Below are 25310 nucleotides of genomic sequence, written 5' to 3'. Positions count from 1 at the left end.
TATAAGTTAAATAAGCAGGGTGACAATATACAATCTTGACATATTTTGAACTAGTCTGTTATTCCATGTCTGGTTCTACTTGTTGCTTCTTGACCTGCATACAGGTTTCTCAGGAGGCAAGGTCAGGTGGTCTGGTGTTTCCATCTCTTTAAGAAGATTCCTCAGTTTAAGGCTTTAGCACAGTCAGTGAAATAGAAATAGATGTTTCTCTGGAATTCTCTTGCTTTTTCTATATTCTAACAGATGTTGGCAGTTTGGTTCCTCTGCCTTTTCTAAATCCAGCTTGTACATCCGGAAGTTCTTGGTTCATGTATGTTGAAGCCCAGCTTGAAGGATTTTGAGTGTTACTTTGCCAGCATGTGAAATGAGCACAACTGTATGGTAGTTTGAACATTGTTTCACATTGCCTTTCTTTGGGATTGGAATGAAAACTGACCTTTTCCAGTCCTGTGGCCACTGCTGAGTTTTCCAAATTTGCTGGCATATTGAGTGCAGCACTCTCACACTATCATCTTTTAGGATTTGAAATAGCCCAGCTGGAATTCTATCACCTCCACTAGCTTTGTCTGTAGTCATGCTTCCTCAGGCCCACTTGACTTCACACTCCAGGATGACTGGCTCTAGGTGAGTGACCACACCACTGTGGTTATCTGGGTCATTAAAACATGTTTTGTACAGTTCTGTGTATTCTTGCCACCTCCTCTTAATCTCTTCTGCTTCTGTTAGGTCCTTACTGTTTCTGTCCTTTATTGTGCCCATCTCTGGAGAAGGAAATGGCAACCACTCCAGTACTCTTGCTTGGAAAATCCCATGGATGGAGGAGCATGGTAGGCAAAGAGCTGGGGTCGCAAAGAGTTGGACACAACTGAGCAACTTCACTTCACTTTTGCAGGAAATAGTCCCTTGGTATCTCATTCTATTGTTTTCCTCTATTTCTTTGCACCGTTCTCTTAAGAAGGCTTTCTTAATTCTTCTTGCTATTCTCTGGAACTCTGCATTCAGTTGGATATGTCTTTCCCTTTCTCCTTTGCCTTTTGCTTCTGTTCTTTTATCAGGTACTTGTAAGGCCTCTTCAGACAATCATTTTGCCTTCTTGCATTTCTTTTTCTTGAGGATGGTTTTGGTCACTGCCTCCTATACAATGTTACGAACCTCCACCCATAGTTCTTCAGGCACTCTGTCTATCAGATCTAATCCCCTGAATTGATTTGTCACTTCCATTGTGTAATCATAAGGGATTTGGTTTAGGTCATACCTGAATGGCCTAGTGGTTCTCCCTACTTTCTTCAATTTAAGTTTGAATTTTACAACAAGGAGCTCATGATCTGAGTCACAGTCAGCTCCAGATCTTGTTTCTGCTGACTGTATAGAGCTTCTCCATCTTCGGCTGCAAAGAATATAATCAATATGATTTCGGTATCGACCATCTGGTGATGCCCATGTGTAGAGTGGTATCTCGTGTTGTTTGAGGAGGGCGTTTGCTATGACCAGTGTGTTCTCTTAGCAAAACTCTGTTAGCCTTTGCCCTGTGTCATTTTGCACTCCAAGGCCAAACTTGCCTGTTACTCCAGGTATATATATTTTGGATAAGGGAAGTTTTCTATTACCTTCAAGGGTTAATGGGCAAAATGACACTGAGTATGTGAATATCAGAATATTGGGAAGAAATGAGGAAAGCTGTCGCCACATTCAATATTGCAGATAACTTCTCTTCTCCATTCTGGTACTGCAATGTTTTAAGAACCCGGTCTCACATAAAATGTAGATACAGATAACATTGCTTTCCAAGTTTCTTGTGGGTTTTGTTTTTTTCTGTTGCAACCTGCCTTTGTGTTGAGTAACTGCTGAGAAGCCCAGAAGTGCTCAGGCTACAATTAGTAGAAGTATGGGTGTATCACAACAGAATTAGTGGTGCCCCAGGAATCCACCTGGAGAAGGAAATGGCAACCCACTCCAGTATTCTCGCTTGGAGAATTCCATGGACAGAGGAGCTTGGTGGGCTACAGTCCATGGAGTCACAAAGAGTCGGACATGACTGAGTGACTAATGCTTTCACTGTCCTTCCAGCCCTGTCTACTCAGGACTCCCGGCTCCCCTTCACTTGACGGCCTCCTGAAGCTGTCTTTTGCCCACTCGGCCACACACTCTTCTGCCTCAGGTGCTTCTGTAACTTGTGAACAGATGAGGCTGGAAGTGCCAAGGTGTTAATACAGGAAGCAGCCTTCCAACCAGTGACAGGACAGGGGTGGGGGGCTGTTAAATACAAAGGCACCTCTTCACCCCTCGGTGGGGACAACGCTAAGGCCTGTTCCTCACCGTCCCCCAGAGAAAACCAGTGAGACTGAGTCCCAGCTGCCCATAGTGGTGCCTGCTCTCTCGTGTACCTGAAGTGGCTTATGTTCCTTCCCGGCCTCAACTGGAGCTTCCAGGGCTCACCTCCTGAGTAAACTATTCCACTCAACTCTTGACCTCAGGACCTGCTTGTGGGAAGCGGGGTGGCGGCCTAAGACAACTATCTTCTAGCTGAGGAGTCACGTCGCTGTGTGAAGGCATCTCTGATCCACTTGTCAGTCTGTATTTTTTTACTGGCTTTTACTCAAGTAGAGCTTTTCATTTTACCACTGGCCCAGCAGTTTTCATCACATTATATGTTGTGTCAGAGAACTCACAGTCCCCACAAATAAATGGCTCCATGTAACTCTCAGGCCATTTTTTCAGAGGTATTTTATTAAATGAATTAAAAATAGCTTTAACCACAGAGTTACCATTGCAAAAATGACAGTATTATACAATTTCTTGATTGGTCATCCTTAAGAAACACCCAGATTTAGACTCATTTGTTTACCTACTATACTAAAATCCGTATTTTAAAAATGCATCCTGAGTACAGCCTCTGCTTATTTGATGGACTGTCACTGCTCTCTCCAACTCCATTAGCTGTGGGTGGAGTGGCATTATTATCCTCTTCTTCATTAAGGTCATGGAGCACCTTGAAGTCATGATCTTATATAATTCCATGGTTTTAAGCTGATATGCATGTGTGTGTGCTGAGTTGCTGCAGTCGTGTCTGACTCTGCAACCCTATTGACTGTAGCCCATCAGGCTCCTCTGTCCAGGGGATTCTCCAGGTAAGAATACTGGAGTGGGTTGCCATGCCCTCCTCCAGGGGATCTTACCAATCCAGGGATTGAATCCGGGTCTCTTGTGTCTCCTGCATTGGCAGGCGGGTTCTTTACCACTAGTGCCACCTGGGAAGCCCCTTAAGTTGATACATGTCCCTGTTTCTAAACATAGAGCCATGTTTTCAATTGAAAGTATAATTTTAAAAGTGTTAAAACTTTAAGAAAAGCACTAAAATCACAAAAGCCATAAACGTGATGTTACAGGGATATTCGTAGTAGTAGGAAGTGGAGCCAAGTACAGGTACACATTTATAAATAATGCATCTGTTAAGTGAAGTCGCAGCCTGAAGTTGAACAGATCTGTGGGAGCCAAGGGGTTTTTGTACAATTTGGTGGTTGACCAGTGTGTTCTGTTTGAAAGCCAACTCTGAGAAAAATAAAACATTTACTGGCAGGCATGTCTGGGTGAACATCTAATGAAATTAGTTTTATTGAATTGAGACCCAAGGGGGAGAAGTTCAAATCTAATCATTCAGATTACTGAATTTGCTGAATAGAAGAACATCATAAAACAACTGACACTAAAATATTAATATCTGGAAATATTAGTGTTTTCATTTGAAATAATTATAAATTTATAGGAAGTTACGAAAAGAGTACAGAGTGGTTCTGTGTACCTTCACCAAGTTTGGGGAAACTCACACTTTAACTCAATGGTTAAATCTCACATAACTAGGGTATATTATCAAGACCAGGAAATTAACATTGGTACAATACATGTGTAGAGTTCTATGCCATTTTATCTCATGTAGATTCAAGTAGCCATCAGTGTGATCAAGATACAGAACCATTCCACTACCAGAGATCTACTGATGTGTCGACACTTTACCAATTTGAATGAAGTATAGAAACCTTGCATGCATGCTCAGTCACTCTTTGTGACCCCAAGGACTGTATCTACCACACAGTCTATGGGATTTTTCAGGCAAGAATACTGGAGTGGGTTGCTATTTCCTTCTCCAGGGAATCTTCCCAACCCAGGGATTACCCGCATCTCCTTTGGCTCCTGCATTGGCAGGCACATTCTTTACCACCGTGCCACGTGGGAAGCCTTACTTCTCTTTAAATCCCTGTATCCTTCCCTGTTTTTAATTCATCAGGTAATGCTTTGTGCTTCATTAAACAATTTTTGAAACTCAAGAGAAGAAAAATTTGTTAGTGTATATGTCTGTTCTTTCACTTGTTCTGATGTTCCAAGATTCATTCCTTTTTCATTTTCCTTCTTTTTAAGGACTTCCTTTCTCCCTTGTTTTAGGGTAGATATGCCGGCAACTAATTCTCAGTCTTCCTTTGTCTGATAATGTCTTTATTTCCTCTTTATTCCTGAAGGATAATTAATTACACTGGGAATAGGGTTCTGGGCTGATAGTTCTTTTCCTTCAGCACTTGAGAATATTCTGCTACTCCTTCTAGACTCCATGATTTCTGGAGTATGAAAAACACTATAATTCAAATTATTTTTTCCCTGTTGGTACGACATCATTTCTTCCTTATTGTTTTCAGATCTTTTGCTTTGTCTTTAGTTTTCTGAAGTTTAATGTTTGTCTTCAAGTAGATTTCTTTGAGTTTATCCTGTCTGGAACTTTCTCAGCTTCATGAAGTTCTAGGTTTATGCCTTTTGCCAAATTTGGGGACTCCTCAGTCATTATTTCCTTGAATGCTTTTCAACTATATTCTTTCTCTTGTCCTTCAGGATTCTGATAACATGAATGGTGGATCTTTTGCTGTAGTTCTCACAGGTCCCTGGGCATCTTTTTTTTCCCAGTCTATTTTCTATTGCCCATATTGAGTAATTTCTATTGTTACATATTAAAATGTATTGATTCTTTCATCTGACCCCTCCATCCTGTTATTGAACCCATCCACTATATTTTTAATTTCAGTTATTATATCTTAAGTCTAAAATTCCCATTTGGTTCTTCTTTGTATCTTTTTTTTTTTTTTCACTAAGACTATATTTTTTCATTTCTTTCAAACACTTTCACGATTGCTCACTGAAACATTTTTATTATGGTTGTTTTAAAATACTTGTCAGATCATTCTAAGATCTGTGTTATCTATGTTTTAGTATCTGTTAATAGTTTCTCCTTATGGAAGTGGGTGACTTCCTAATTCTTGATATTTCTTATTTAAAGCATACTTTTCATTGTATCCTGGACAGTTTAGGCATGAGTTATAGATTCTAGATCATACTTAAAACTTCTCTTTTGACAGGTCTCTCCTGACACCATGCTCCTGATGTCACCTCACTGTCGCCAGGGAAAGGGGCCTGGTTCCCCACTCCGCCTCTGACACCTGTGGGGGGGCGGGCCTCATCCTTATGGGCAGAGGTGAGACTTCAGGCTCCCTTCGTGGCCTCAACTGACACCTCCCTGGAGAGGAGAGGGCAGGGCCCCTTGTGACTCCACAGTAGGGTGGGGAGGCCGTGTTACTGCTGATGGTGGCGACCGCCAGGATCCCCGTAAGACTTCCACTGACAACTGGTTGAGGGGAGAGGGGAAGCTGTTGCCTCCGAGAGGGGAGGAAGATCCTTCCACTCCTTCTCAGATACCACCCTGGCAGCAGCAGAATGGGGTGCCTTGTTATAGCCAGGCTTTGCTGTCTGGGTGAGGGTGGGGGCCGTGGGTTTTCCCATGGTATCTGGATGGAGTAAGGCAACCAGTATCTAAAAGTTTCTGTCTCACTGGGTTGCCCCCTGGCCTGATGCCTTGGTTATAGACAGCAGAATTTGGGGGGGCACTTTTGTCTAAGTCTACTGCTGTTTCTTGGTTGTCAGTTTTTCTAGCATCCAGTCTGGAATACACGAGGCAACAACAACAGAAAAAAGCACACTGGGAACTCATTGCTGGGTCATTCCTTTAGGTCTTGAGGTCCTCTGACCAGTCTACCCTTCTATCTCTACCTTTTATGTTCTTTTAAATACAACGCCCAGAGTTTTTAGCAGTACTTAGTAAGAGGATTGCAGGAGATGCAGGTTTGATCCCTGGGTCAGGAAGCTCCCCTGGAGAAGGAAATGGCAAACCCACTGCAGTATTCTTACCTGGGGAATCCCAGGGACAGAGGAGCCTGGCAGGCTACAGTCCATGGGGTCCCAAAAGAGTCGGACACAACTTAGCAACAAAAACAGCAAGGAAGAGGCTTATAGAGAGGCACGTCGACTTCACCTTCGTCTGAAGACAGAAGTGAGTGGGCAGAGTTTTAAAGTGCCAAAAATAATAAAAATTTCTAACTCTTCAACCCTTAGACTGAACAGGGCATTGATGTTCACAAAGTCCATTCACAGCCATTGCTTCCTTGCATCCTCAGAACCTGGTAAACTTGGTATTCTTAGCATCAGCCTTTTTCATATGGGAGAACCGGTTCAGAAGGGACAGGCCTGACCCAGAGTCACACAGTGAGTTATCACAGTGCTGAGGCCAGAACGCGATTATTCTACTTGTTGCAAAATTTTTTTGAGCCAAACGAAGTAGAAGCATGGAGGTGAATAGCTGGCCAATGACATTTATTTTAAATACACTTCTGAGGCCCTCCTTGTCTCCTGCTCTGGTTCTCTTGTCTTGAAGATGCATGATCTATATTCACTGCTTGTGTTGCAGGACTGGGCAAGCGATGTGACCCACAGTGTCACCAGCCAGGCCTGTGTCCTAGGGCACAGATGTGAGCCCTGATAGATTTGGCCCTGGCCCCACGGGCTGGTGGGACTACCTGCTCTGGGAGGAAAGCCCTCTCCCAAGCCCTGGCCCTCCACACAGTCAGAGCTCAGGTGGACAGACATTCTCCCTGAGGTCATGGCCCTGGGAGCTTTCTTTTCCCCTCATGCTCTTCTCTCATAAATTGGCAGGCTGCCCTTGATATTGTTCACCATTTTTGAAATCAAAGGTTAAAAGGCAGTGGTTCACAGTAGATTTTCAAAACCAGCCTGCTGCCTTGTTGCAATGCAGAGGCTTTACCCATCCTGTGGGGCCCGCTGTGGGGACCTACATCTTTGCCACAACCCGTCCTCCTGGCAATGTGCACCCTATTCATTTTAGTCCAACCATGTTCTTCTCTAACACTAAATCTCCGAATTTTTCCTAAAGCACTCACTGTACCTAAAACAAATTTCCTACCTCTGAAGCTTTAAAGTATAACATAAGATTGGCTGGAACACTGGGATTCTGCAGATTTACAAGCGCATGTGATAAAAGCTCCAAAAAGTCTAGACTTCAAAGTTTTCTGAGTCAATCTTTAAGTAAAACTCAAACTCCAGAATGATGTGCCGTGTCCAGTCTGTGGCTTCAAGTATCCCCTCGTAGAGCACCACATACTCCCAAGATCTACACACTCGTCTGAGAAGCATAACCCCAGGTAACTTATCAAATAAAGCTACAAACTCTTTTCTATGGTTCAATAGCACACACTAAACACATTTGTGGACTTCCTAAATTTTATCTTTTCAAAAAGTTATTCCAAAACCTGTGAGCAAAATTAATATAACAGAAGGTAGTTTTTATCTGTTACGAAACAACAAAGTGTGAGAATTGGACTGTGAAAAAAGCTGAGCGCCAAAGAACTGATGCTTTTGAATGTGGTGTTGGAAAACTCTTGAGAGTCCCTTGGACTGCAAGGAGATCCAACCAGTCCATCCTAAAGGAGATCAGTCCTGGGTGTTCATTGGAAGGACTGATGCTGAAGCTGAAACTCCAGTACTTTGGCCACCTCATGAGAAGAGCTGACTCATTGGAAAAGACCCTGATGATGGGAAGGATTGGGGGCATGAGGAGGAGGGGACAGCAGAGGATGAGATGGCTGGATAGCATCACCGACTCGATGGGCATGAGTTTGAGTAAACTCCGGGAGTTGGTGATGGACAGGGAGGCCTGGCGTGCTGCAATTCATGGGGTCGCAAAGAGTCGGACACGACTGAGTGACTGAACTGAACTGACTGAAAAAACAAAGGCTATATTTCAGAAAAATCAAAGTTCAGAAGAGGCGGAATGTGCTTCCTAGTGGAGACTGCTGAGCAGCAAATAACCACAAAGATACAAGTTTAAAGCTTTATGAATTCTCACCACCAGTTCCGCAATTCTGTAGTCATGAGTCACATTACTGATTTGAATTAAGTAGGAAAAGGCATGTCTAAAAATAGTAAGATTCTTGAATTACAGAATTTTGGAAAGAAATGTGATTAATTTTATTTAGCTCCAATTGCACACAGTAACCAGAATTAAGCCTCAATGGGTTAGCCCAATAGAGCAGCTTTAAAGTGATGGTGGAGATGAATTGGATTTATGCTAGGAATTTGTTCCTGGAGACTAATCTTCACCAGGAGCAGGCATTTCCGTTTAACATCTAAAGTGGCACAGATTCCATTCACCAGGACTGCCAAGTTAAACAATTCTTTAAATTTTTTTTTCAATTTATGGGGGTAATTATTATTTCAAATATTGTGTATAAATGAGATTTTATTGTTACCTTGTATGTTACCATTTCAGAGTCACACAATTCAAGTTTTCATAAAGTGTGAACATACTGCATATGACATATTTAAAGTCAATGAAAATAGTGATTCTCCTAGGTTCTTAGTCCAGTGTTAATTTGCTTAATGATCCCCTCCTCTGCAGATGAATCAGAGAGAGGTGTGAGTTTGCCTCCATCTGTCCATCCAACGTTGAAGAACACTTCCCAGCAGAGGAAGAGCCTGCATTATTGACAGTGCCCAGAGTCCCTGGTGGTAAGCAACAACCAGGAGAAAAGAGCGTTCTCACAGCCAGCAGACCAGCTCAGGGACACCCTGCCCACAGCCCACACACCATTCCTTCACCATAGACATGACGGGAGCCACGGTGAACAGAAACCGCGTTCCCAAACAGACGACGGCCCTGGCAACTGACAGAGGTGAGCCCACTGCTGAGAATCACCAAATGTCTGAGAAAATTCTGTAGCGGAAAAGCAAGGCACCAACTCTACAGCAGAAGAACATTCACATAGAGAAACCACATATAGAAAAAAAAGCCAGTGTTTCCAAAACGAGATGCTAATTTTCTTTGGAAGGAGAAAGAAGGATATCACACCGATAAACAAGAATACACATTTTTTTTCATTTCCTACAAATGAAAAAGTAAAATTGTAAAAGTTAAGAATTTAAAAGTGAGGTGATAGAGAATACAAAAAAAAATAAAAAAAGAAGAAAAAATCCAAAAACATCTAGGACAAAAGCGTAATTCCTAAGAAGAAATAAGGTCCAGACAGACCCTGGTGTCTCTTCAGCAACACTGCATACAAGGAGACAATGAAGCAGTATCTTCACAGTGATGAGAGAAATGATTTTTTAACCTAGAATTCTATACCTGGCCAAATGGTCATTTAACTGTGAAAGCGAATGAAAGCTTCAGAAAGCTCCTCAGTCTTGAGCTCTCTCTAAAAAATTGTTAATGACGATTACCAGCAAAACTAAAAGAGAACGCAAGAAACAGACATAAGTATAAGAAACAGTGATGAGCCAAGAAAGAAATACAACTTATAGATAAGCTTAAGTAAATGCTGATCATGAAAATAATTAACAACCCAGAATGGAATTATGGGTAGATATCAACAATTAAAGTGCTAGGAGAGTAGGAAAGGCAAAGTAAAAGTGTGCTAAGGGCGCTGCCTGAGCAGAAGAGGGCCAGACAAGCAAGAGGGAAGAAGATTAGATGTTGAGAAAAAGCACAGATGAGCTTAAATATCTGAATTAAATCACAGAGAAGTGTTTACACCTTGAGAGAGAAAATAAAGCAGCAAAAACAACAACAAAGAGGACAAACAAACAAACAGCAAGAAAGGAAAAAAAATAGAAAACATGATAAATGGAAAAAAAAATAGAGAAGAACAATTGCTCCAAACACTATTACAGTAACTATAATAAATATAAATAGGTTAAAGTAATTAATTAAATATCAGGGACTCTTGAGTTTGGCTAAAAAGGCAAAAGCCACCTATATTTTATTTACCAGACCTATATTTAAAAACAAAATGACACAGGGCAGCTGAGTGAAGAGACTGAGAAACAGAAACTAGATAAAGGCCAACGGGGCTGGGGGGAAACAAACAGCAAAAACAGTTTCAGGAAAGTTGGGATGCAAGAAGAAAAGTATTAAAAAGGACAGTGAGGAATGTTTCCTATTGATAAATGATATAATTCACTTGAGCAACCTTGATAAGGACTTGAGCATCCTGGATAACAAAGCTCTTGCCTGTTATTTTTGAGATCTTGTCATCATCAAGTCGGGTATCTCTGTCAGGTCAGTGAACAAAACAAATAAATCCTCAGCCTTTATGGAGCTTTTGTTCTGGCAGAAGGCTGACAAGCAAAAAAACAAAAAACAAAAAAACAAAAAAACTAGTAAGGAAACTATATAGGATCAGATGCTAAAACAAATATATAGGGAAGGGTGTCAGGGAACACAGTTTCAAGTCGGGTTCTAAGAACAGATGGCCTGACTGAGAAGGGGATACGTGAGCAAAGGCCTTAAAAGAGCTCAGAAAGCAAGTAGGCACATTTCTGAAGAAAGAGAATTCCAGGCAGAGGGCACAGCAGGAGCCGGAGTGGGAAGTGGGCTCAAGATGGGAGAGGTAGTCAGTAACGGGGGGAATAAATAGACATCCATGGAGCACAAACTGATGTCCCCTCCCCACGTGACTTTAGGACATCACAAAATAAAACACACGAGATGAGCTACCTGAAAAATGATACAACCTGAAACATTACTAAAAAGAACAGAAGTTTAGAAATGTGTGACACTCAGTCAAGGAGACCTGAATTTAGTCCAGAGATATGCTACTAGATTGTGACTACAACTAAAATAGCTTAAACCTATTCAATTATATCTTACCAACTGTGATGGAAGACAGTATAAAAAGAGAAGGGCTTAAGTTCAGGGATCTAACGGCATGGTGATTGTAGCTAATAATACTTTTACATGTACCAAATACTTAAATGTTGCTAAGAGAGCAAATATGAAATGTTCTTAGCACAAGAAAGAAATGGGAACTATGTGATGAGATGGACGTGGTAGCTGGTACTATGGTGATAATCATTTTGGTGACATCATTTATAAATGTGTCAAAGCAACACATATACCTTAAATTTACACAATGTCATATGTCAATTATATCTCCATAAAGCTGGAAAAAAAAAAGAGAGAGAGAGAGAGAGAGAAGGGCATGGTTTGTGTGCTTTTCATGAAACAGGCACTTAGGAGACAATATGTGTTGATATATTTCCGGCAAGGTTGTGGTTGAGAAGGCACTGATCAGTAGACTTGAAAAGTGAGTTTGTTCAGCAGATGTATTTTTCATTCTAGTCATAAAGATAGAAGTACCTGGGGATACTTAGATCACTAAAATCACCCAATGATTTCAGGAGCAGAAAGCCACCTTATCAGTAGTGGTTTCCCATAGACTCCCTATAGGAGTGGGTGCCCATCTCAGGACTTGAGCATCCAGTACCAAGGAGACTTCACCAACACAGATTAATAAAACGGCACTCGGATTTATTCACAATTATTTATTCTCAGGTGAGTTTGGTTTGAGTAGTCAGCAGCCCAGAATCACCTGGATATGCAGAAACAGAAGGGACCTAAGTGAAGAGCCAAGTTTTGAAATAGAGTTATTACCTTGAGGGTAGAGTTGGGTCAGTCAGACTTAGACCTCCCGGGTGTCACAGTCCTCCATCCGTCTAACCACAGGCGTGAAATACTGTACTGAGCAAACAGCACTGGACTTCACAGTTAGACAACCATCGGGGACTTTGCCACCACTAGCTACCAACCCTGAGCAGTGCTACCTGGTCTCTTCAATCCTCAGAGATTTACATATCTTTCAAAATGGGAGTAGTAACAGCTATTCTATCCATCTCACCGGTTTGTTTTGAGACTCAGTATCTAAATCTAAAACAAACAAGCTGTAAGAAGAGAAAGTATTAGTGCTACCATCAACGCATGCCCTGCAGCCTAAGTATATAATTGATAGACTGGAGCGCATTACCACAATTATCTGAGAATTGAAGGCAAGATGAAAAACCACTAACCCACTGAACAAAATATAGGAAATCCTACCTCTCAGCAACTGGTTTGGCAATGTTTTCAAAAATGGTCTCTTGCTTTGCATCCTGATCAAAAATCCTTTGAAATCTGCAAATGTGAAAACAGTAATTATTTAAAAGCTGAGCCTTCAAACACTACTGGATTAATCCATTTTTTTCCTCCTAAAAGCTCTGTAAATTACCCCATATTTACATCATTAGGCTTACCTAACCTAACACAATGTTTGCCCTGTAGCCCCAAATACACTGAGCTCTTGTACCCCTGTATACAAATGGTGGGTAAACAGTATTGCTTTGACAAGATCTGCACAATAAATCCCTCTGAAAAACTGCAGCAGCTTTGAACCAAATAATAAACTGTGTGTTTTTTAGCTCTCAAGAGGGACAGTGTCTGCAATTGGCATCAAATTCAGATCGAGATTAAGTGCATGAAATGAAAACCCAAGAACAGGACGTAAACAGCCAAAGAACTTCTGATGTCTGACCTGTAAGAAAAACACGCAGCTGTGAAATGCATGATTATTGAACTTAGTTGTAATGTTTTGAAGTTTATCTTCCATTAATTACTGCATCCTAGGTTCAGCTACTTAACTCTCAGGATAGTTTGTATCATTTTGTTGCTCAAAGTCAAAAGTCAAACAGTACATTAAAATAGAGCTGTATTGTAAAGGAAATCTTGATCTGACTGGCACAGCGGGGGGACTGGGGAGACAGGATGGTGGCCACAGCGCCCTTATTGCAGTGGCATCTGACTTAGCTCAGGGCAGGATCATAAGCACTGCAAGACACCTGGAGGAGATGCACTGTGCTGTGCTGAGTCGCTTGGTCGTGTCTGACTCTCTGCGACCCCATGGACTGTAGCCCGCCAGGCTCTTCTGTCCATGGGGATTCTCCAGGCAAGAATACTGGAGTGAGTTGCCATGCCTTCTTCCAGGGGGATCTTCCCAACCCAGGGACTGAACCCAGGTCTCCCTTATGGCAGGTGGATTCTTTACTGTCTGAGCTACCAGGGAAGCCCTGAAAAGATGCACAACCCACCCTTATACAGTCTGTTTACTCACTACCACCAAGTATGGCCCCCATTTCAAACATCATGCAGAGAGAGGCAGCAAGACAAATGGTGGAAGGAAAGGTGAGAAGCGGGGAAAAGACAAGGAGAAGGCGGAGAGACAGAGAGAGAAGAATATAAGTGTACAGGGCAAAATGTTAATAATTGGTGACGCTCCCACAAAGGGTAGAGGAGATTTGATTACATTATTCCTCCATTTCTTCTGCATATTTAAAAGTTTTCGAAATAAAAATTGAGAGGGGGAGGATTTTAGAGCAAAGCCTTTGAAACATACACGTCCAAAGCAGCTTTCAAAGTGGTGTGTGTGTCTGCCCACACAAGTGAATTGGGCACGAGTTCAATTAAAGTAGAGATGACATGAAATGTAGGTTTGTTTTCACTACTAAGGAGCTCAGAAGGATGTCTGGAGCTGGATTGGAAATATAAAATGGAATGAATTTCACTGTCTTTCAACAACATTCATTTCAAAAGATTCCTATAGCATAACAACCACCCTCTTGAAGAAGCAAATAATGAAACTATATATAAAGAGAGATTGTAAGGCACTCTGGGTACTCATTTAGCAGACAGGATTATAATTTAGCAATATTTACTGAGTGTGCCCAGAACACTCCTCGAAACCCCAAAGGTGTTTGAGGGCTTCAGATATGAATATTGAGATAACGCGGCTGCTCAACTATTCTTTGGAGAATTGCCCACTGTGATGTCTAAGCAGGGACCAGTGATGCTTTTCAGTGATGACGATGCTTCTGAGGTTGTTTTGATTCTTTTACCAAATTGGTGATGACTGAGTAAATGAATTAGTCATTCCCAACCCCACTTTCTTACACTTCCCTGGGGGCTCAGATGGTAAGCAATCTACCTGCAATGCAGGGGACCTGGGCTTGATCCCTGGGTCGGGAAGATCCCCCTAGAGAAGGGAATGGCTACCCACTCCAGTATTCTTGCCTGGAGAATCCCATGGACAGAGGAGCCTGGTGGGCTACAGTCCATGGAGTCACAAAGAGTCAGACACGACTGAGGGACTAACATACATACACAACCCCACTTCCTTAAGGGGAATGACATCTACCACTGTGTAAACCAAAGAGATGGGAGGAGGTTCAATAAAGCATACATTGTGCACTAAACATCAAATATCATCACTCTCAAACACCTTATTTTATATAACAGAGCTATATAATAATCTGGAAATTCATTATGATCAGCTGTCTTCTGAAAGCCACTAAAAAGCAAAATAAAATCATAGAGTTTAAGAGGTTTAATCTAATCCTTTCCAGAGGAAGAAACGGAGGCCTGGAGAGAGAACTCAATTTACTCCTGGTCCTGGAGCTAATCTACAGTGTGCCTTGAGACATAACTTAGGTTTCCTGATTCCAAGCAGGTCCTTTCATTTATTAGGAGGTCATGGTCATTCAGTCGTTCAGTCATGTTCGACTCTTTGCGACCCTATAGAGTGCAGCATGCCAGGCTTCCTTATCCTTCACTATCTCCCAGAGCTTGCTCAAACTAGTGTCCGTTGAGTAGGTGATGCCATTCACCATTTCATCCTCTGTTGTCCCCTTTTCCAGCCTTCAATCTTTCCTAACATCAGGGTCTTTTCCACTGAGCCTGCTCTTTGTAACAAGTGGCCAAAGTTTTGGAGCTTCAGCTTCAGCATCAGTCCTTCCAATGAATATTCAGGGTTGATTTCCCTTAGGAGTGACTGGTTTGATCTCCTTGCTGTCCAAGGGACTCTCAAGAGTTTTCTCCAGCACCACAGTTTGAAAGCATCAATTCCTCAGTGCTCAGCCTTTTTTATTGCCCAGCTCTCACATTCATACATGACTACTGGAGAAACCATAGCTTTGACTATATGGACCTTTGTAGGCAAAGTAATGTCTCCATTTTTTAATACACTGTCTATATCTGTCATAGCTTTTCTTCCAAGGAGTAAGTGTCTTTTAATTTCATGGCTGCAGTCACCATCTGCAGTGATTTTGGAACACAAGAAAATAAAGCCTGTCACTGTTTCCATTGTTTCCCCATCTATTTGCCATGAAGTGATAGGACCAGATGCCATGATCTTTGTTTTTTAAATGTTGAGTTTTAAGCCAGCTTTTTCACTCTCCTCTTTCACCTTCCTTCATCAAGAGGCTCTTTAGCTCCTCTTCACTTTCTGCCATAAGAGTGGTGTCATGTGCATATCTGAGGTTATTGATATTTCTCCCCACAATCCTGATTCCAGCTTATGCTTCATCTAGCCCAGAATTTCACATGATGTACTCTGCAGGTAGCAACAGTTAGAACTGGACATGGAACAACAGATTAGTTCCAAATAGGAAAAGGAGTACGTCAAGGCTGTATATTGTCACCCTGTTTATTTAACTTATATGCAGAGTACATCATGAGAAATGCTGGGCTGGAAGAAGCACAAGCTGGAATCAAGACTGCCAGGAGAAATATCAATAACCTCAGATATGCAGATGACACCACCCTTATGGCAGAAAGTGAAGAGGAACTAAAAGGCCTCTTGATGAAAGTGAAAGAGGAGAGTGAAAAAGTTGGCTTAAAGCTCAACATTCGGAAAACCAAGATGATGGCATCTGGTCCCATCACTTCATGGGAAATAGATGGGGAGACAGCGGAAACAATGTCAGACTTTATTTTTGGGGCTCCAAAATCACTGCAGATGGTGACTGCAGCTGTGAAATTAAAAGACGCTTACTCCTTGGAAGGAAAGTTATGACCAACCTAAATAGCATATTAAAAAGCAGAGACATTACTTTGCCAACCAAGGTCCATCTGGTCAAGGTTATGGCTTTTCCAATGGTCATGTATGGATGTGAGAGTTGGACTGTGAAGAAAGCTGAGCACCGAAAAATTGATGCTTTTGAACTGTGGTGTTGGAGAAGACTCTTGAGAGTCATTTGGACTGCAAGGAGATCCAACCAGTCCATCCTAAAGGAGATCAGTCCTAGGTGTTCATTGGAAGGACTGATGCTGAAGCTGAAACTCCAATACTTTGGCTACCTCATGCGAAGAGTTGACTCATTGGAAAAGACCCTGATGCTGGGAGGGATTGGGGGCAGGAGGAAAAGGGGACAACAGAGGATGAGATGGTTGGATGGCATCACTGACTCGATGGACATGAGTTTGAGTAAACCCTGGGAGTTGGTGATGGATAGGGAGGCCGGGCCTGCTGCAATTCATGGGGTCGCAAAGAGTCGGACACGACTGAGCAACCGAACTGAACTGAACTCTGCATATAAGGTAAATAAGCAGGATGACAAATAGCTTTGACATACTCTTTCCCAACTTTGAACCAGTCCACTGTCCATGTCCGGTTCTAACTGTTGCTTCTTGACCTACATACAGGATTCTCAGGAGGCAGGTAACGTGGTCTGGTATTCCTTTCTCTTTAAGAATTTTCCAGTTTGCTGTGATCTACACAGTCAAAGGCTTTAGCATAGTCAATGAAGCAGAAGTAATGTTTTTCTGGAATTCTCTAGCTTTCTCTATGGTCCAACAGACATTGGCAGTTTGATCTCTGGTTCCTCTGCCTTTTCTAAATCCAGCGTGTACATCTGGAAGTTCTTGGTTCACATACAGTTGAAGACTGGCTTGAAGGATTTTGAGCATTACTTTGCTAGCATGTGAAATGAGTGCAGTTGCGCGGTAGTTTGAAGATTCTTTGGCATTGCCCTTCTTCGGGATTGGAAGATTGTGTAGGATTTTCCTACACTCCATTTCAAATGTGGTATATGCTGATTACTTCTCATGCCAAACCGGCTTCTTCTGGTCTTCTCCATCCTGGTAAGTGCCAACTCTATCTTTTTCAAAGTTCAGTCCAAAATCTTAGAATATATGCTTGACTCATCTCTTTCCATTATACTTTATCCAACCCATCAGCAAACTCTGCTCGCCTGACCTTCAAAATACATGCAGTAGAACCCAATTCCTTCTCAACATTTCCACTCACTACTACTCTGGCCCAAGCAACCATAATCTCTTGCCTGGTGTCCCTTGGCCCCCTTACAGTCCATTATCTACACGTTGGCAAGAATGATCCTGCTAAAACATAAGTGAAATTAGTCCAGTCTCCTGTTCACAACCCTCCATTACCTTCCCTGAGCACCTCGGGAAAAGCTCCAAAGGACCTGGCCACTCTGCTGCCCCTTAGCCTTCGTCTCCCTCCAGCCCTCTTGCTCACTCTCCTCTAGCCACACACATTCCTTGTGCTTCTTCAAGCAAGCCAGGCACTCTCTCATCCCAGGAACTTCATTTTTGCTCTATCCTGATCCTGGAATTCCCATTCCTCACACAGCAGAGTGTCTGGTTTCCTTACCTCCTTCAAGTTTCTGTTAAAATGTTCACCTTCCCTGAAGCCCCTGTGAAAAACTGCAGCCATGCCTCCAGTCTGCTGCCCCTCATCCCAGCAGTCCTTATTCCCCTTTCCTTAACGTATTTTCCTCCATGGTACTCAAGCTTTCTGACACACACACACTGCCCATTTATCTTCTCCCACTAAAGTGCAAGCACCTGAGAGCAGAAATTTGGTCCATCCCTTGCTGTATTCCCACCATGAAAGCAGCATACAGTGGATGGGTAATACAGATTCACTGACTGCATGAATTTTCTTGGGTGAAAACAGCCTTTAAAATGCTTAAATATTTTATCTCTGAACATACATGATTTCCTAATTTCTTTATTTAAAATACTAAAGCCAATATTTTTTTGTTTCTATCATCCTATAGGTGACACAAATTGAAAGCTAATCCTATTCTCTGACTTCTGGGGATAACATAATGGAAATTGGAAAGCTCAATGGATGTTGGGAAGCTCATGACGAAAAAAAAATCCCTTAATTTTACTTTTCCAAATTTAATCTTATTTCATGTATATGGATCATACTATACACTCTCTATTTGTAACTGAATTTAATTCATTCAGCAATGTAATCAGATATCTTCCTATGAAAATAAATCTTACTTTATTACATCAAATAAAATAAAGATTTTTAATTCAGATGTTTAGAAAGAATAATCAAGAGATTTAAAAATAAGCAAACAGCACTTTTTCAATAAGCGTATGTGAAAATACACTGTTTATATCTGCATAACATACAGAATACTTTGGAAATGGCCAAGAGATAGGGACATGGCCAATTGTTTCTTAGCAATCAAACAGAATCAAGCTGAATACAATGTTTTAGGAAATTGTGGCTTTGTGGAGACAGGCCTAGCCCAGCTGTCATTAAGTCATAGCTAGTAAGGTATGTTGCATGCTTATACCAATGGGAGAATGCCCCCTTCAGAAAAGTAAATCGTGTATTATAAGGCTACTCCTTAAAGGACAGAATATAAGGCAATGAGGAGCCACAAAGACAAGGTTAGACCCACCTCACCATGCAACCATGGGCTAGTCGTTCTGCTGTCCTTACTATAAAAGGCGACACAAGACAGATGTGGAGGTGGCGGGAGAGATAACCATGATAGACACAAGGGGGGGAGTTGTGAAGACCAAAGAGAATCTTTATCAGACAAAGTTGTCATCATCATCATCATCATCATGAGGAGGGAGGAGAAACATGAAGTAGAGAAAGAGAAACACAAAAAAGTATCTGAGGTGGTTCTATCCATGGGCAAGAGCAGGAACAGTCTCAAATTAAGGCCCATGCAGAACAGCCTACAGAGGAACACAAGAGAGCAATTAGGACGCCTTCAGCAGGACCATACATAGTCGCCCAGTCGTGTCCAGCGGTTTGTGATGCTATGGATTGTAGCCCGCCAGGCTCCTCTGTCCAAGGAATTTTCCAGGCAAGAATACTGGAGTGGGTAGCCATTCCCTTCTCATTTGGCCCAGAGATTAAATATGGGTTTAAGTCGGGCTCAAACTTCTCCAGAAATTAAAAGTGGGGATTAAAAGAAATTATGCCATCTGAAACTGGAGAATAAAGACAATATGGAATGGCTGTAATCTCCAAATTTAAGGCCTGCCTACCAGGACAGTATTTTGACCAAAGGCACTGATGACAATCCAGGAGTGGCTGAATGTTGCTTTTCCCCTGAATCTTGCAGTTCAACACTGTGCCAGAGAATAAAATGTAACCCATAAGTATGAGTATATACGTAATTTAAAATTTTTACTAGCCACATTTTTTAACTGAAATGAAACAGGTGAGCTTAAATTTAATAATATATTTTAGCACAATATATTCAACATTTTGTCACTTTACTGTGTAATTAATATGAAAAGAATTATTGAGCTATTTTATATTCTTTTTTCAGAGTACTCTTTCAAAAACCCTTGATATATCTCATAATCACAGCACATCTCAATTCAGACTAGCTCCATTTCAAGTGCTTAGGAGCAACATGTGGCTAGCGGCTGGTACCATAGACAGTACAGGCACACAGTGTACATATGCACGTGTGAGGTCACTATTCCTTTTATGTTATTAAGAGAGCTCACCTATTCAGCATCCAGATTGTTCCTTAAGTTGTCATCTTTAATACATTTTAGTCATGCATTAAACGTCCTAAAAGTGGGCCAAAAAGGAAAAGATAACACTTGATAAACAGATGTAATTTTTTTTTAAAAAGGGTAGGATCTTAGGATATCCTCTTGGATACAGAAATATACCCCCTTTATAATGCCTGGCACAGCAGTGAAAAGACAACGTGAATTCTATTTACTAGATAAGATAGAGAACTGTACTACATTCTCCCCAAGAAATGATACCAATGATTTCACAGTGGATATTAAAGCAGTACAAGAGTCACTTCAATAGTAAAACAGAACTGAAGATGAAAAAAGGAAAGCTTACTTAAATCTGTAGCTTTCTCGCTTATTATTCACAAATCCATCTGCCAAGTCACGAGGTAATATGATTTCCAAGCTAGGTGTTAATTTTTCATCTTCATCTATGGAATAAATCTGCAAATATGAAGACAATAAATGAATATAAAATGATAAAATTACAACTTGAACAATGACCATGTTATTATGACATGTTTTGTAATCGTATTTTAACAACTGTACTTTTCAGATAAAAAGTCATAACATAACACAACTTGGATAATTTTCCTGTTTAAACTCTGAGCACACTCAAACAAATATATGGAACTGAACAAAAAATAAAACCTAAATCAATGCCTGATCAAAGCTCAGATCCTCTTTGAATGATCTAATACTCAAATTTGAGTCTTTGAGTGTCTGTCTCCATTGTTGAGAAAGTAATAGCCCTGACAACAACATATTCTCTAAGTATTGCTTTGGAATTATGTGCCAGAAATTAACATTTTACTACAACCAATAAGCATTTCTCAGCATTTACAAAATGCTAGACACAGAGATGAAAGGCCTGGGTCTGAGCCTTCTCAGAGAGCTCACAAGAATGCCCTAATTCAAGTTATGTTCAAAGAAGCCTGAGTTTCCGTGAGACATATTTAAGCATTTGATAAAAGACATGTGGTTTCAAAAGACACATGTAATTCACGTCTTTGATGTCATTTTCTAGGTTCTCCTCCCAGTTCAGCCACTAATTAGAAAATGACCTGAGAGAAATCACTTAACCTCCTTAAGCAGATAGGGAAATGAAGGGTCTTAACCAACCCCTTTTACAACTGTAATATTCTGATTTTCTTCTTGGTTATCTACCCCTTTATTTATTGTCCAGGAAAAGCAAGAGTCCAGTCTATAAACAGATCATAGGGAATAAACAGAAGTCTACAATTTGATGTCCAAAGACCTGGGTCTAACACTGATCTCAATTTACCAGCTGTGTGACCAGTCACCACTTTTAGCATCTCAGTACATACATAAGATGAAGAAAACAGAATCGCCTCCATTACAAGATTGCTGTGGGGATCAAATGATGTCATGGAAATGGAAGCATTTTGTAATGCACCATAAAAAATGTTAGTCATTAGGTTTAGAGGTTTTTAAAAAAGACTTCTTGTCTTTCACCAAGAAATAAAATTCTTTCTAACAAGCAGTACTTCCTGTTTAAGACCCATTTAGATGCTTGATTATGGGGGGAAAGTCATATTCTGAAATAAGTAAAAAGCCTACCTAAATCTCCAGAAAGTCTGAATAATTTTCCTAAGCAGATTTTTATTGAGCTCTCTCATTTAAAATGTGAGGAATTCATGTAAGAAAAGTCATGCTGTAAAATAAAATTATTCATAGAAAGTTATGGCATCAGGTCCAAGGCTTTCTGGTTAGATTTTCTCAAGAGACATTTAAAAATTATATTCTATTGGGCACTACATTGTTTTCTTAAAAAGGTTAATGGTTAGACAGGTGAGTGAAAGGGTGAGTAAGACAAAAAAGCGTACAGGAGTGAGGGATGCCATACATTTTTTAAAAACCTGTAACAGTACTCAGAAGACAAAAAGGGCCAGTAACTATTAACAAAGTAGGAACAGTGACTTTCCACTCCTCTCATTAAGCCATTCTTTGAGGCATTAAGAAAAGTCCACAACAAGAAAACTTGTTTAGTCTAATAGACTGGCTTTCTACTGTTAGTCATAAAAATATTTGAGATGGAGCTGTTCTTTAATAGGAGACAATTAAACCAAATGCAAGGATGAATATGAAGATATTTCAAAATATACAAAGCACTATGCAAATGAAAAGCACTGCTACTGTTAAAATTATCACAGAGGGTCATCTTATGTATCTTTTAACATATTAATCTATAAATTATCATCATTTAATTTATAGGGTCTCAGGGAGTATGATTAATGAAGTAACAGAGCCACAAAATAAAGAAGAAAAAAAAATACTTTGAGTCACTCTTAGTTTAATGCTACAAGGGGTATATCTAATCAGAGAAACAACCACACAATCTTTAGGAGCAAAAGAACAGGGTGCTAACAGTGGGATTTCTAAGGAAGGGTAGGGATACACTAATTCAAAAGTCGTTCATCTGTGTTCTGTGATTTTTCTGTACATGGCATAATGTTGCAACTCAGTAAGACTCTGGCATTATTAAAGTACAATATGATACCTAAAAATATTTCATGGAGTAGCAAACAAGACACTCCACAGAATCTCACAGAAGAAATGCAAAAGAAGGCACATTTAAAAAATACAAAGATTGCACTTTAAGGAAAGAAGTTCAAGTTAAATCCAACGTTCTCTATCAACTCCCCACCTCGGTCCCACCTGTATCCATCCTGTCACATGATCACATCCAAGCACCTGTTTCTGACTGCTGAGTCAATATAGACAGGTTCAGTATTTTTAGCTAAGAATCTGGGGGTGGGAATGGGGGAAATTGTGGGTGTGGGGGTAATTTTTATATGTGATGTACTTAAAAAAAACCTTGTAAGTGAATGTAAGAGGAGAAAAAAAGGGAAGATACTCAATGGTTGCTTTCCATACTCTATATTCCTTAAATTTTTAAAATGCCACACTTACGAGTGTTTTCATGCATCTTTTCCTAACCATATTCCATGAATGAAAAGACTGAAGATGAAAACAATGACAAGACACTATATTCTCCTTGTTTTAAATATATAAATTTACATGAAGCAAATCTTAAATTATGAGCTGCTATGATATTACATGGACTTCCCTTGTGGCTCAGCTAGTAAAGAATCCGCCTGCAAGGAGGGAGACCTGGGTTCGATCCCTGGGTTGGGACGATCTCGTGGAGAAGGGAAAAGCCACCCATTCCAGTATTCTTTCCTGGAGAATTCCATGGACTCTATAGTCCACGGGGTCGCAAAGAGTCAGACATGACTGAGCGACTTTCACTTCACATGATGTTACATGGGCTTCCCAGGTGGCTCAGTAGTAAAGAATCCACCTGCCAATGCAGGAGACAGAGATACTGGTTTGATCCCTGAGTCAGGAAGATCCCCGGGAGAAGGAAATAGCAACAGACTCCAGTATTTGTGTCTAGGCAATCCCATGGAGAGAAGAGCCTGGTGGGCTACAGTCCATGGGGTTGCAAAAGAGTCAGACACGACTTATGACTAGACAACAGCAAACGTTGTTACATATATACATACACTCTTTGTAGATAATGGAGTAGAGATAAAAATATTATTAAAAATATACCCATTCCAGAAACTCATGAATATGACTCAGATGGCCATTGCCTATATCCTTATTTTCTGAGGCAGAAAGGTTTTGTCCCAAAAGCTTTGGAATAAAAAAATCCTTAATTAAAATCAGGGTTCTGCCACTCACCAGGTGGCTGGCTGAGCCAAATTATTTCACCTGTCTGAGACTCAGCTTCCTCATCTATAAAATGAGGAAAACATCAGCCTTGCAGGGTTTTCATGAAACTCGGGGATAATGCATACAAAGGATCTAAGTGGTAAGAATGAATACGCTCCTTCCCAAGGAAAGAAAACAATGTTTTGAAACATCTGAGGAGCATTCAAAGTATTTCTGCTCAGAGTAGGATCATGCCTTAGCCTCCTTTGTACACTTCTGAGCTTAGCATCCTTGAGGAAACGCCAAGTAAATGCTCAGTTAATGTTTTCAGAATAAAAGGTATGTACATTCTTTGTCTAAGTTGCATACATACCTGTTTACATCTGCAACGAGTGTATGTCAACGTTTGTGTTCAGAATGACAATATAGTCAAAAAACCCTAAGGGCCCACTGCGCAAGAACCACCGTGTAGGCTTTGTGTGTCTCCATCTGTATCGATCATCCGTAACATCTTAGACGTGTGTAGACACTATCTCTGGCTTGCATGTTTTGCCCGAGGGTGAAACAGAAGTTTGAAAGCACCTGAGTGGGCAGAGCTGCGTGACTGTTTTCGAGAAAAGTGCAATAACGGCGCACAGCTGAGGCTAGCCTATGATCACGCATACACGCAGATGTACATCTGCGTGCACGGGTCTGCAGCTGCGTGAACACGTGTGTCCCGGAGTACACAGGTGGTTCCCTGCAGGTTAATTGGGGCCCGCAGGTCTGTCGGATGGAAACGGGCTGAGTGCCTGTCTGTCCGCGCCCCCTGACAGCAAAGTGTTGGCGTCTGTGGGCTGCTTCAGTGCTAGAACCGAGTGTGCTGGACGCCTGGCCGCATCCCGCGCTGGGCGCCGAAGCCCTCACCCGGGCCGGGGACCCTCGCGTGCCGCCCCTCCCCCGGCCTGAGAGGCCCCGCCGCGCCGGCGCCCGTGCTGCTCCGACCCGTACCCCTTGCTGCTGCTTCCGGACAGTGGGCTTCACCCTGGCGAAAATTTGGATCGTCTGCTTCACCATCTCCTTCTCGGCTCTTGCACTGACCCTTGACCTCTCTCAGGCACTGGCTCCCAAAACTTCTGACTCCCGCGGCCTCAGGCAAGCCGTAGCCTTGGCAACAGTAACTAGGGACACTACCCATGGAGCACCGCGCCAACCAGGACCGCCTCCTCTCCCTAATTGGTTGCTGACAGGTGGGAAGGCCCGGAGGGAGGGATTAGGACGGGGGCGGGGCCTGGGCGGGGCCGAGGACTGGGCGGGGCCATGCGGAGAGAGCTGCGCGTGCGCGTGGTCACGTCTGACCCCTGGCTTAGTGCCAAAGCTAGACTGGAGAGTGGTTAATGGAGTGACAACCGTTATACCTTGCCCGTTCTCTAATCCATTCTTTCTCTCTGCCAACACCTCTTTTTAGCACTGAAGTTCTGTTTTTTATTATTCATTTATTGAAAAGATGGCACTTGATTTGTGACAGCAATGTACTGCCTGGGGATTCTGAGCTAAGCAAAAACTTCCTGTGTCCACTTGGAGATTAAAGTCTGATAAAGGAGACAGAATTTTAATGGGAAATCACAAGTTAAGATGGGGTAAAGCCGAGTCCTGTGGAAGGGCACCTTATCTAGTTCTGTTTTGGAAGAGGCCAAAACTGGAGGAAGGGGGACTATTTCCCACGCAATAGTCCTGTCATGAAAGGATGGGCTCTGGTGTGCACTGTTGGTGGGAATGTGAGTTGGTACAGTCACTATGGAAAACAGTGTGCATGGGCCTTAAAAAATTAAAAATAGAACTGCCATGTGATTCAGCAATT

At 41.7% G+C, this 25310-nt stretch overlaps 1 protein-coding gene across 3 annotated transcripts in view; it reads right to left on the bottom strand.

Annotated features, from left to right (window-relative positions):
- The window catches only part of KIF6 (kinesin family member 6), a 388869-nt gene extending 364244 nt beyond the window's left edge, over positions 1-24625 (bottom strand). For 2 of the 3 annotated variants that reach the window (XM_070456501.1, XM_070456503.1), the window contains exons 1-3: positions 24461-24625; positions 20124-20233; positions 12260-12334 (exon numbers count right to left, since the gene is read on the bottom strand). In XM_070456501.1, the coding sequence (XP_070312602.1) occupies positions 12260-12334; positions 20124-20233; positions 24461-24526 (251 nt within the window). In that variant the 5' untranslated portion in view covers positions 24527-24625. Of the gene's footprint in view, positions 1-12259; positions 12335-19768; positions 19836-20123; positions 20234-24460 lie in introns of those variants that run through there. The other variant, XM_070456504.1, reaches the window with a different exon arrangement.
- Positions 24626-25310: the final 685 nt, after the last annotated feature.

Source organism: Odocoileus virginianus, chromosome 27 (genome assembly GCF_023699985.2).
Source record: "Odocoileus virginianus isolate 20LAN1187 ecotype Illinois chromosome 27, Ovbor_1.2, whole genome shotgun sequence".
Lineage (NCBI taxonomy): Eukaryota > Metazoa > Chordata > Mammalia > Artiodactyla > Cervidae > Odocoileus > Odocoileus virginianus.
This window is presented reverse-complemented; position numbering and strand designations above follow the sequence as displayed.